This window comes from Lepisma saccharinum, chromosome 15 (genome assembly GCF_977018435.1).
Source record: "Lepisma saccharinum chromosome 15, izLepSacc3.1, whole genome shotgun sequence".
Lineage (NCBI taxonomy): Eukaryota > Metazoa > Arthropoda > Insecta > Zygentoma > Lepismatidae > Lepisma > Lepisma saccharinum.
This window is the reverse complement of record NC_139243.1, coordinates 25,602,994-25,616,155: the sequence shown is the minus strand read 5'-3', so window position 1 is coordinate 25,616,155 and position 13,162 is coordinate 25,602,994. Positions and strand designations below refer to the sequence as shown.

The window sequence follows — 13,162 nt, the reverse complement described above, 5'->3', positions numbered from 1 at the left end:
AATCCAGGAAAATTTTCTAGTATTTTACTCTATTGCCACTTTTGGCTAATTTGCGAAGATGGTGATGAGTGACGATATGATGAAAATTGAGGAATGGACACTCACAAACATCCATGCCCAGGACAGAATTCGAACCATGAATATTGAATGTATGATGCGGGAAAGTGTAAAACCAGGAAACGTAAAATCGGGGTTTCACTGTATACATTAATTATGGATGTTATATATTAAGGCTATACCTACCACGAGCTGTGATTGGTGGGAAGTCCTTATCATAATCTTCCGGAAGCGGAAGGAACTTATTTCCGTTCGTTATCCTTGAAACGGACAGAAGGATAGACCTTAAAAAAAAGAAGAGATTTCATGTTTTAATAAATTTGTTATTGTAAACAAACTTGTTCATTCCTCTTTTGCGTGTGTGTGAAATTCGATCGCAGTTTTTAGGCTCTATTTTACATCCAGTTCGCGAGATTTCGTACCCAAGTAGTATGTTGTCCGCCGAAATGTCGAGTTGCGTGTCATGTGACATAACCACATGCAACGACATGGTAGTCATTCGGATATTTGCTGTGAGAACTTCATCGTAGCTGTCGGTAGATTTGAAGCACTGATGGAAGACATAGCTTATATTAATACATACACATGCACACAATATTACTGGATTATTGTCGGTACGGTCACCCGCAATAAATGTGGGTGCACCTAGATTCTGAAATAGCAGGCATGACGTTATGTGTATTGCCTAACTCCGCGGCGATAGCCGAAGATCCTATTGAAAAGTTGCTATTGATGTTGGCTTATGGAGTTAGACAACACACACAGCGCATTGCAAGGAAGCGGGCATTTCAGGATATAGGTGCACCCACTTTTATTGCTGGTCACTGTACATGTGCCACCTTGTCTCTTTGCTGATATTGTAATTGGTAGCTTTTTTAATGGAAACCTTACGTTTATAATAGGGCTGAGCCAATACCGATGCCGATGTATTGGTATCGGTATCTGAAAGTATCATTTGGAATTCATCTACCGATATACTTTTCCGGCATCTTGATATTTCGTATCAATCTCCTCTAAATAGAGAATCATACCAAGCCAGGATTCTTAACCTCCAGTCATCGGTCGTTGCTCTATCAGACATTCAAAGAATGCCATGTCAGTTATTAACAAATCTTCCTGATTTAATAGAGTTAAGGTGCTGAGCGACTGGCATTTGCAGGGCAATGACCAGAGTTACAGGGAAGAGAACAAAACAGAGCAACGGGCGGTGTGGGGTCTTTTGCCTGGAGTCGTCGAACAAGTAGCAACTGAGGAGGGGTCGAACACGATTCTATTCGATCAGCCATCAGCGGGAACTTTAGACATGAATTGTTCTATCCAACCATGTTGACCTAGACTTGAAGGTATAAATCCAAAAGCTTGAGTTTTGCAATTTCTGAGTGTGTAAAATAACCTCTCGCCCATTACCAATAAGTTTTCTGCCAGGGGCGAGTGCTCACCGTTGAGGATGAATGATTAAATGAGCTTCGTCACTCACCTCAATGGTTAAAGGTTTTTGGTTCGATCCCACGTTCATGCCAGAACGTTACGTGGTGGAGATGCTAAGTATGGATCCCAGTACCTCTCACAAGCCAAGCGAGAGCTCTACCATCTGAGCTACATCCCCCGTAAATCAATTGGGAGTGGCAGGTTCGATCCCTCATACCTCAGGGTGTGATACGTGGTGGAGATGCGGGGCAACGATTTCACGGGGTCTGCAAGAATGCCACGCGACAGAGTATAATTATCCTGGAAATTATGCAAAATTCAAAATTTATTTCTATTTTGCGTCAATTTTGCACAAAAAACCATATTTCTTGATTACATAATATTCTGATGTAATTCTAAAGCAAATTTCTTCGTAAGTTGATACATAAAATTGGAGAAGTTTATTTACACACCAATATTGATCAATATTTTGAACAAATTTTAATTATTACAAGCATCGGTATCTGTGGGAATCGGTAAGAGTATCGGTATTCGAATCGATTAAAACTGGTATCGGCTCAGCCATAGTTTATAAGCTAATATTTATAATGAACATAAAATTATTTTTCCTATTGCAGGTCTGGGTAACGAATACCCGTTCTGCGACTACAAAAATTGATCATTCCATCGACGATATAGTACTAAATTCCCTTTTCCTTTGGCCTGTAATTTAATAATTTTCGGTTCAAACGACTACCAGAAATCATCAGAATATGTTGATTCTACAGCGTGTCCACAAAAACATTCCGTGATTATAAAGGACCACAAAATTTTAATTATGTACGTATATTACAAAATTTATACCGATACGATTCGAAAGAACAGCTCAAAGAATTGTAGCGGATGTGTAATTGTTGGCGTTAACTAAACAATAGATGGCATAACAATTAAAGAGTGAAAAAAGGGAAAAATAGCAGTGATCTGCGTTTACGCGTAAACAACGATAGTTTACATTCTACACGTAGACTATGTTATGCACGTAGATTACGTAATCTATGTAAACAACATGGCGAAAGGTGATAACTTAGCAAAGAGCTCCGTGGAATTAAAATAAAATTATACTGTGTATCAGTTGCTGATGTGTGTGGAGAACTTTTCATACTCTTTCTTCTAAATTCTAACAATTTCTCACCTAGGAAGAAACCTAATATAGGAAATATTCTAGTGCTTTATGGGGAAAAGACCACTCTTGCCTCACGACTGCCATCTGTTGTTGTTTTTTGCATACTATTTATCTTCTTCCATAGTTGATAATAGAAGAGAAGAGAAATTTTGTTGTAAATAGGGTTCTTTTGATTTCGTTAGGAACCAATATATTTGAAAATGTCACTTTCATTTCATGAAACCCTTGAAAATTAATTTTAATGCACTTTAGATTGTCTACGTAGTCTATGTAAACCACAACCCAATGTAATATATGCGTATATTACGTGCAGACAACGCATGTAGACGTAAACTTATAGTCTAAGGCACATCACTGAAAAATAGCCAAAAGTAGCAGAAAAACACATTTTAGGATCATCTAAGAGAAAATTAATGAAGTGGACAATTTGCATGGTATTACTCAGGGATCCCACTGTACAAACCTAAACATCCAGTAAACATCAACAGTAACTCAATTTGCTTCTAACAACAATGCCATTTACAATAACACATTAACAATCGAGAGATCTTTTGGTGTGTTCTCTCTTGTCCACCATTACGGTTCTTCTTATCAATATTATTATTTGAAGTTTGTTTGCAACATTCATTCATACAGCATTGTACAGTGGGATCATGAGTATTATCGTGCAAATTGTCCATTACTATTTTAATTATATATTTTTTACGTCCTAAAATATTTTTTTCTGCTACTTTTGGCTATTTTTTTCCTTTTTCATTCTTATATTGTTATGCAATCTATTGTTGTAGTTAACGCCAACAATTATACATCCGCTAAAATTCTTTGAGCTGTTCTTTCGAATGGTATCGATATAAATTTTGTAATATACATAATTAAGATGTTGTGGTCGTTTATAATCACGGAATGTTTTTGTGGACACGCTGTACTTTAATTAATATTTTTTAAATTTCTTCCAGCATTCCTTCACCCTTCCATTTATTTCGGACTTCTTCACTTCTAATTTTGTCTCGTAAGGTTGCTCCACTTAAAAACAGCAAAAATCTCTTTCCTGAACAATTTATTCTAGTTTTATCATGTTGAGGAAGAGGCCAACATTCAATACCATATAGAATAGCGGGTCTCCCCGATGGCACAGTGGTAGCGTTGTTGCCTTGTAATCAAGGTGTCCCGGGTTCGATACCCGGTGGAGGCACATGGCACAGTGGTTCGGATCCCACTTTAAACTGTAGCTCCAGTCCCGATTAGCCTTACTGTGCATCAAGTTGACTTAAAAACAACAATTCAATCAATCAATTGATATAGAAGAGCATGTTTTGAAATGATGCTATGTTTTATAATTTCTTTTCTCATTTGTTTCCCAAAATTTATTTTCAAAATTCCATTCAATCTATTATATTTTTATGTTTTTCTCAACATCTCTTCTGGTGTGTTCGAACTGTGAAATATGGCTTCCCAAATACACAAACCTGTTCAATTATTTTATCGTTCATCACTATTCTTACTGTATGGTACCATTTATTGTCATTGACTTTGTTTTATCCTCTGAAATTTGCATTTTATAATTTGTAAGAATTGATTGAAGTTTGAAAACATACCTTTTATAGATCGGATCAATAGAATTAATAACTTTTAATCTTACGCTTGTTTCTAGCCTTTTTTCTCTGAGGTAGCAATTGATGACGTAATTATTCGACGCCTATTGGCTGATCGAGCTCCTGTATGTTGCAGTAAGATAGAAGGTCGCCCACTGCACCGTTAAATTTGCAATAGTATACCGTTAGAATTTAACAGCGTGCCTGTTAATTCACAATAACGGGATGCAAAGTTTTTTATTTAAATTTGAATATTATATCACTCATACTGATAGATAATAATTACAAAGAACAGTTGCGTGATCTGAATCAATAAAATTGCATGATCGAGTAATGTAATGGCTGTTATACTTTGAAAACGGTCATAGTCAATATTGTACGGTAGTTCGGTGGCAGCGAAAGTTGACGGTCCTAGCCCATCATTTCTTTCAAGCACCTCTCCCCGGATAGGAAAATTGCGTGCTTATTTTTACCTTTTTCTTTTTGTTTTCTCGTATCTTCTTACTAATTTTCGGCCTTTTTTTCTTCGTTTTGACATATTTTCTTTCGTGATTTTTTTCTCTCTAGTTCGTCATTTCTGTTTTCTTTCCTGCTTCCTCTCAACTTCTTCTTTATTCTCATCCCCTCTCGTTGTTTTATTTGTCTCCCTTTCTTTGCCACTTTTTTATTTTTCCTTGTTTCTCTCTCTTTCCTATTCTCCTTATCTTATCTATCTATTATACACAATCGATATTGATAAAGTAAGAATATTTCCGTAACGTCTCTGACTCTTATACATTGGCAGCTTGGAAGCGAGTCATAACTCGCGATGCCACCAATCAACGAGCGAGCTGCTAACGTCATCTCGGCTCAGCACCTATTGTTAATCCCGTTGCTCACGCTCTAGACTGTTGATAGGCTCGCTAACTGGACTCGCGCACTTATATAGAGATGCTACGAAAATAATATGAGATTGTCTAGTGGCGGCGATTCGGCGATTAGGGGGGGGGGAGCAAGAGGGCACAGTTTCCTACTCCAACTTTTTGCAAATTTTGGCCCCCGCACTATGAGCTCTTAATGCTAAGTCTTGTCTGCCAATAAAAGAATAAACTGTTCTTGATCTTGCCCCCCAGGTTTGGCTCCTAATCACCGCCACTGACAACCTCTTGTGTTCAATCTTCCTTCTCAGTCGAGTCACTATACTCTGTCCCGGGAATCTCTGGAGCAAGGGAACGAAATCAAGTATCTGCGCAAACAGCGACTCGAGAGGACTCAACCAATGAACACGTGAGAAGGAGCGGGATTGCGCAGAGGGTGAAAAGCAACATCAATTAGCAACCTTTGCATCAGCGTGTACTGCTACACTCCTGCCACTCGTCTCCTCTACCGTTATGCGCGGCCTTGCTCCAAATATTCCTGGGATAGAGTATAGATATTTATTATCCAAACACGAACAGCATTGTTCGAAATGTTTTCTGTTCCTTCCCTCTATTTTCCACGAGTCGTTCATCCGGGTTCATCGAGCAGGAGCGCCAAACTGGGTCATTCTCCTTGATTAGAACAAAAATCGTATTTATAAGCGTGACTATTTATTTATTTGTTTGAGTTAATTTTTAAGTCCACTTTATGCACAGAAAGGCTAATCAGGACTGGACCTACAGTTTAAAGTAGGGATGGCCAGATCCGGATCTTGCCGGATCCGAAATCCGGATCTTGTTGGTTCCGGATCCTAAAATTTTTCGGATCCGGGTCCGGATCCAAAACTTTCGGCTCCGGATCCGTTTTGCCATCCCACATGAGCGCTACTTTGGAAAGTAAGAATGTGTTTATAACATATTGTTACCTGCTAATATATATACAGGTAATGGACAAAATAATATGAACACCAATGCAATTGCAGAAAACTTGTATTAGTAGGGGGTTGCCCCCCCCCCCCCTTGCCTGAATGACAGCTTGTATCCTACGTGGGATAGACAAATAAAGGTCCTGTACAGTGTGAACTGGAATACGTAGCCACTCCTCGCACAAAACAGTCTCAAGTTCCGAAAGTGTCATTGGAGGTGGAAACCGATTACGCACTTTGGCCTCCAAAATACCCCACAAAGGCTCAATGATGTTAAGATCGGGGGACTGTGGACACCAGATGAGATGTTCTACCTCATCACTGTGCTCATCAAACCATGCACAACGCACCTAGCAGTGTGAATAGGGGCGTTATCATCTTGGAAGATGGGGCATGCATCGGGAAACAAAGTCTGAACCATGGGATGGAGGTGGTCACCCAGGATGGTGCAGTACTTCTCTGCGTTGATTCTCCCACGCAGGACGACAAGTGGGCCAACACCATTCCAAGATATAGCCCCCCAAACCATCACAGACCCCCACCATGTTTCACGGTAGGCACTAAGCAGTCAATATCAAATGCTTCAGCAGGAGTTCTCCACACATAAACACGTCCTGTGGTCTGAAATAATGTGAAAGACGATTCGTCTGACCATATCACATGTTCCCATTGCTGCTGTGTCCAATTCTTGTGCTCTTGGCACCACCTTCTTCGTGTCACTGCATTACGTGGAGTCACCAACGGTTTGGGGATGGCAACTCTGCCATGAATGTTCACAGAATGCAGCTCCCTTTGAATGGTTTTCGTTGATACAGGGTCCTGGAGGTGATTGTTCATCTCTGCGGTTATCTGGGACAGTGTTGTCTTGTGCTTTCGAGTCACCATTCGCTTCACCACACGTCGATCCCTGTTGGATAACTTTGTTTTTCGCCCACTATTCTCCTTTGCAGACGTTGTCTTTCCATGTTGTCTGTAGGCTGTCAGAACAGTTGACACTGTGCTCCGTGCTACACCAACAAGTGTAGCTGTTTTTGTCACAGATGCTCCAGCCAGGCGGGCTCCTATGATCATGCCTCTTTTGAAGTCTGAAAGGTCGGACATACCTGCATTTAACGGATAGCTGACTGCTCGCATGCAACTCTCACACCAGCTTCTGATAGACTGATATGTTTGCTTTCATCGCCACTAGATGGTTGAAATCTCTGCTGAGTGTTATTCCTTTTCCACGACGGCGTATATAGGCCTTTGCAAACCAAGGTGTTCATATTATTTTGTCCATTACCTCTGTATATATATATATATATATATATATATATATATATATATATATCTGTGTGTGTGTGTGTGTGTGTGTGTGTGTGTGTGGTGTGCGCGCGTGCGCGATTTGTAATTAATACACTTACAAGGGAGGTTATCTAAGTGTCCCCTCAGAATTCCATGAAACGTATAGACGGGCCTAAAGAAAGAAATACGTGTTTTTCTGTTTCGGCTAAAAAACTGTTTAAGGGAGCAACCCCCCTCAAATGTTAAGATGACAAATTGAAGTGGGAATTAACCCCTGTGTCCCCCTCCGATATCCATGAAACTTGGCAGGTGTATAGAGGGGCCCAAAGGAAGAAAAACGTGTTTTTGTGTTTCAGCTAAAAAAAAAACTGTTTTAGTGGGCAAAATCCCCCTCAAATGTCAGATGAAGACAAATTGACGCGGTGATGTGACCCCTATGTGCCACTCCGACTTCCATGAAATTTGGCAGGTGTATGGAGGGGCCCAAAAGGAAGAAGTACGTGTTTTTGTGTTTCAGCTAAAAAACGGTTTTAGGGGGCAACCCCCCCCCCCCTCAAATGTCAAGATGAGGAGAAATTGAAGTGGGGATCTGACCCCAAAACCACGTAAATATGGCATAGGAAGAAACAGGGGGCATAGGGCCCCTCTATAGACCTGCCAAATTTCATGAACATCGGAGGGGGACACAGGGGTCAAATGCCCAATTAAATTTGTCTTGATTTTGACATTTGAGGGGGTTTGCCCCCTAAAACAGTTTTTCAGCCGAAACAAAATACACGTATTTCTTCCTTTGCGTCCCTCTATACACCGGCCAAGTTTCATGGAAATCGGAGGGGGACACTTAGATAACCTCCCTTGTTAGTCTTACACTTTGTAATTATATAACACTGCATATATTATAATGTTTTATTTTAATTTGTAAAACTGTAACTGCAGAACAATTGTATAATTCTTGTATAACATTTCTATCTTGTTAAATGTGTTAAAGGTTTCATCCTGGAATGGAATGTCTCACATTTATGTGTGTTTCCATTTCCAATACATTCGAATGAATACATATTCGTTTCAATGGCATTTACAAAATCACCTCTGACATTTTATGTTAAAGAAGTAAGATTATTTTTGTGCACGAGTGTGTTAGCCGATGCGTAGCAAAGTATTTTAGGAACAACACTTGAAGGACTAACTAATGAAAAATTTCTTTGTAATCGAAGATCATAATACCTTTTAAGGTGTGGTAATATTATAATGGGATTGAGATACCAAACTCTCGGATCCGGATCCGGATTCAGATCCGAAACTTTCAGATCCAGATCCGGAACTTTCGGATCCGGATCCAGAACTTTCGGACCCGGATCCAGATTCGTAACTTTTGGATCCGTTTGGCCATCCCTAGTTTAAAGTTAGATCCGAACCACTATGTGCGTGGCTGTTTGTTTTAAAAACAGTTGGATTTATTGTTCGCAATAATTAATTGAAGTTTAGTGGAAAATCATATAGATGTGAAATAAACACATACAATGAACGCGTCCCTTACCAGTAACACTTAAGAGTATTGTAACAACATGGCTATTATTTCTCGTCATTAAAACCTTAGTTTTATGTTTTATTTGAGAAAGGTGGAAAGTATGAGGACCAGGGTAGAAAGATGGAGGGCGTGAACTGGGGAGGGTGCCACCCCCCCCCCCCTCGAGTGTAAATATAATTTTGAGCCGCCCTGACTTCAAGCAGTGCTTCTTTTTCTAGAGGTTGTAGGGCTTTGTATACATCTAATTTCTCAAGGCCTTCTTGTATGTTTTATTTCTAACCATAGTGCCCTTTGACATCCTTCAATTTAAACAGCGCTAAATGCTCGGGTTGTGTTGGCCCGTCTTAGGCAACAAAGGCGTAAAAAGATAAATAAAAACATGTTTACTTTCTTCGGAGGGAGTGGTGTTCGTGAAAGATGCAGGAATGGAAGTTGGGGACTATAGTTACGTGAAAATACCAGTCCAGAAAATGAATGCGGAAATTAATGTGAGGCCAATGCACGACCTTGCATAAGATAGCCTTTACAGAATGCAGCCAGTTGGATCCGCATGTTCTGGTTAAATAGTTATTAAGCATAAATATTTATCCCCATTCAATTGCACGGAGTACGTTATTTTGGCTTAATACTAATACCAATCGGTGTTCGAATTGAAGTGAATGTAGAGTGGTGAAAATTCAATAGCTTCCTATTTTTGGTCTACCCGATGGCGTAGTAATCAAGTTGTTGCCTTGTAATCAAGGGGTTCCGGGTTCAATCACGGTGGAGGTACATAGTGGTTCAGATTCCGCTTTAAACTGTAGGTCTAGTCCTATTAGCATATCTCCTCATAAAAGTGGACTCGCTCATTTATTTTCATTCTCCTATTCAGTCTAAATACAAGATGCAAAAATGAAAAGAGGATCGATCAATTATCGTCGAAGATGATGATGATGATGATTATTATTATTATTATTATTATTATTATTATTATTATTATATACACAAGCATATGAAATACATTAATTTCTATAGTTACAAAGAAATCAAACGCTGAATCTGAATCATATTTTCTCATACAAGGCCGGTACGAGAGATTTCTAAGTCTGAAGCGAAAATAGATTTCACTGCTTCCTGAAACAAACTTGAGGAAAAACCTCAGCGAACTTTTACCTCTATCCGTTTTTTTTAACAGGAAGGTAAATTTGACAGTACATATTCTTTACAGACAAACCAACAACAATATTTTAAATATTCAGGATATATCGATTCTTCACTATCGATTTTTTGGCTTCCACAGAGATATATAGACCAAGATTATTGATGTCGAAGTAAAGTATATATCTTTCAGTCCACTAAACTATATATTTGAATCTCTATTCGATTTGTAATAATTCGTCAGTTCGGGTAGATTGTTTTCAGCTTTAATAACGATTTAGTATTCAATATTGCGATAAGAATCGAAATTCCATCTAAAATGTAACATTTGTTGTTATCACTGTGACAATGCTCTGATTAGAAAAATGAAATATATTGTATTTTATACAGTTCATTTATGGGACTGAGATTGAAAATTGTCATTCGAGAAACAATAAAGTGTAAATATCGGACAGTAACATTTAAATTTAAAAGCTATTGTAAGGTTTTAATAGTATAAATATTATTTACAGCGTACATTTCCTGCACAAATGCTTTCTGATGTGTTGCAACAACATTTTGGAAATGTAGGCCTTCATTGTTCGTTATTATGTTCAAAATAAAATTAGGATGAAGTATTAATTGCTAATTTTTATTATTTAAAAGCTATAAAATAGAACATTTTAAAATGTTAAATGCCAAAAAGACATACATCTAATTCTAAAGTGTGTAATAATAAACTTAGCATTAATTGTCAGAAATTACATTGTACATGTACACCATGAGTTAATATGTAACACATGACACTGGTTGTACATAAAAATGATATGAAAAACTCAATATGCTGTCCAAGGTAGAATTTTATTTATTTTAAAACATAAGAAGGTTGAAGGTTGCTAGAAGGTTGAAACGTTACGTTTAGTTTATGTTTTAAAATAAATAAAATTCTGCCTTGGTCAGCATATTGAGTTTTTCATAAAAATTATGTAAAAACTTACGCTACTATCCAGACAGCAACATAGCCATCTAAGACTATCATTTTGACTGTAATATGCTTCCAGATCTTCCAACAGCTATGATAGCCTTCACAGTCAAACAGTAAACCACACACTGGCGAGCCTAAAAGAACTAAAACACATACGCGCTTGCATATGTGTCCCAGAGGAAACAAATCAAGTCTTCCCTTTTGATTCACATACTCTCCGTGATAACCCTGGGCGTGTACATTTTGTTTTAACGCCCCTCGGTGCAAACGACATAAATAGTTAGCACACTTAGGTTCACAAAAGAGCTTGCGTGTGTTCCGGGGCTAATAAAATTTCAGTTTTTTAGTTTGTTGTTTCCTTCGTTCGCGTCAGAAGGACAGAATTATCCTTTTTGCAAGTCTTTGATGTAAATTCTCTGCAAAGGTGCTCCCTGTTAACACTTGCGTAGGTCTGAAGGTGAAGCGAAAATGAACAAAAGATCTTGACCATGTCAAATTCTTATATGTTGTCACAGTCACTATAATTAAATGTTTTCTCAAGAAAGCATCGAAAAAATGTGCATAAATTTACATACGTTTGCAAGAACACTTCCACTGCAATTAAAATTGCAAGTAATTTCCAGCCGTCCTCCGTGGCGAAGTGGTTAGCACACCGCGCTATAATCCCAGAGGTCTCGGGTTCGATTCCCGGTCTGGGTGTACCTTGTGAGTGTCCCTTCATCAGTTTCATCAAATCATCACTCATCCTCAACTTCGCGATTCGCCAAAAGTGGTAGAGAAGCGAAGTAAAATAAACCAAATCAATCAATCTGGTGATTTCCAAAAAAAAATATGACAAAAAATAAAATGTAAACTTGTAACGACCGGCATGTTAAGCAGATTTCAGTCGTATATTGGCATTTATCTTATTCGTATACTTTCAAGTTAAGAACTTGGGTTAAATTATTTATACTTAACTGTTTTCATAATTCATGTATATTTTTACGTTTTATCTTGTTATAATATTATTCGCATATTTTTGCAACATTTATTCAGAATTTATAGGCTAATAAGTATCCCAAATAATATATGCAACGTTTTCATTGTTTTTCAAGCACAACTTAAATACATTTCTTCTTAATATCGATTTTTGTTCAACAATGTACAAGATTGAAGTAATTTGTCTTCGTTATAAACTAAATCTTTATTTAATCATTTTTATGTGCAAGGGCAAATATGATTTATTTGATAAAATCAGTTTAGTTATTTCTATATAGTTTAATATTGTAATATTATAACAAAGTATTTCTCCATCGTTTTCAATAAAATATCGGTTTCCTATTGGCTGTTTATGTTAGGAGTGGGGGAACCACGCTTCGTGTTCTTGGCGATGTAAAAACTTCCACGTTGGCATTTTTAATTGTTGCCAACCTGAACTTTAGCTTACTATCGCTAATTAACATTGATGGTGTTATATAAATTATCAGTTTTTCTTGTGTTATTTTATGTTATGAGTTTGTATTGTAAGTTAGAACAATCTGTTATGTTGCGCATCGCGCTTGAGGTAGCAGTTGAGGTCATTGCTATTAACTGTGAAGGCGGTGCGCGGACTCTCGTGTTAAATAAGTTGCTTAATCACTGCTTACGAGCGTGCATGACCTAACAAATTATAATTTTAACTTGTGCGAATCAGCATGTACGGGCGCGATTCGTGATTAAAGATTTTGGTCATTTTAATTATAAAGTATTTGGAATTTTATTTACATTCTGTCATGTGTCTTCCTGGAGGAAGGGTGGATCGTCTTAATCCCGATCCCTGGGTGAGAACTGGTGCTCCCAACTGACCAGCCGGAGCAACGAGCGGTGTGTTTGTTGCCAATTCGGATCTCCATACCCTGGAGTTACGAGTGGTGGCACGTTGCAAACTGAAGTCACTGAAGTAAATGAACGAATCAAGTAGAAGACAAAGAGATGAAATACTAAAATGGATCTCAATTTTTTGTTTCTTGGAGTCCTCGTTTAGTAACGATTACGAACCTGTATGTGACAAATATGTGGCTAAATAGTCATGACGGATTATCTTGTATTTTCAGTATAGAGTATTCTGGTAACAAATTATGTATAGGCACATGTAACAGTCAGTTAATAGCTATTTCTCACATTTTAAACGTAAATAATATTCTACAAACATTTGACAAATGGTAGCATA

General features: G+C 38.0%; 1 protein-coding gene across 1 annotated transcript in view; it reads right to left on the bottom strand.

Moving 5' to 3' along the window:
- The window catches only part of LOC145999169 (glycine receptor subunit alpha-2-like), a 125,568-nt gene extending 114,044 nt beyond the window's left edge, over window positions 1-11,524 (bottom strand). The window contains exons 1-2 of the mRNA XM_083136102.1: window positions 10,988-11,524; window positions 244-341 (exon numbers count right to left, since the gene is read on the bottom strand). Of these exons, the coding sequence (XP_082992228.1) occupies window positions 244-341; window positions 10,988-11,028 (139 nt within the window). The 5' untranslated portion in view covers window positions 11,029-11,524. The remainder of the gene's footprint in view (window positions 1-243; window positions 342-10,987) is intronic.
- Between the last annotated feature and the right edge of the window lie 1,638 nt (window positions 11,525-13,162).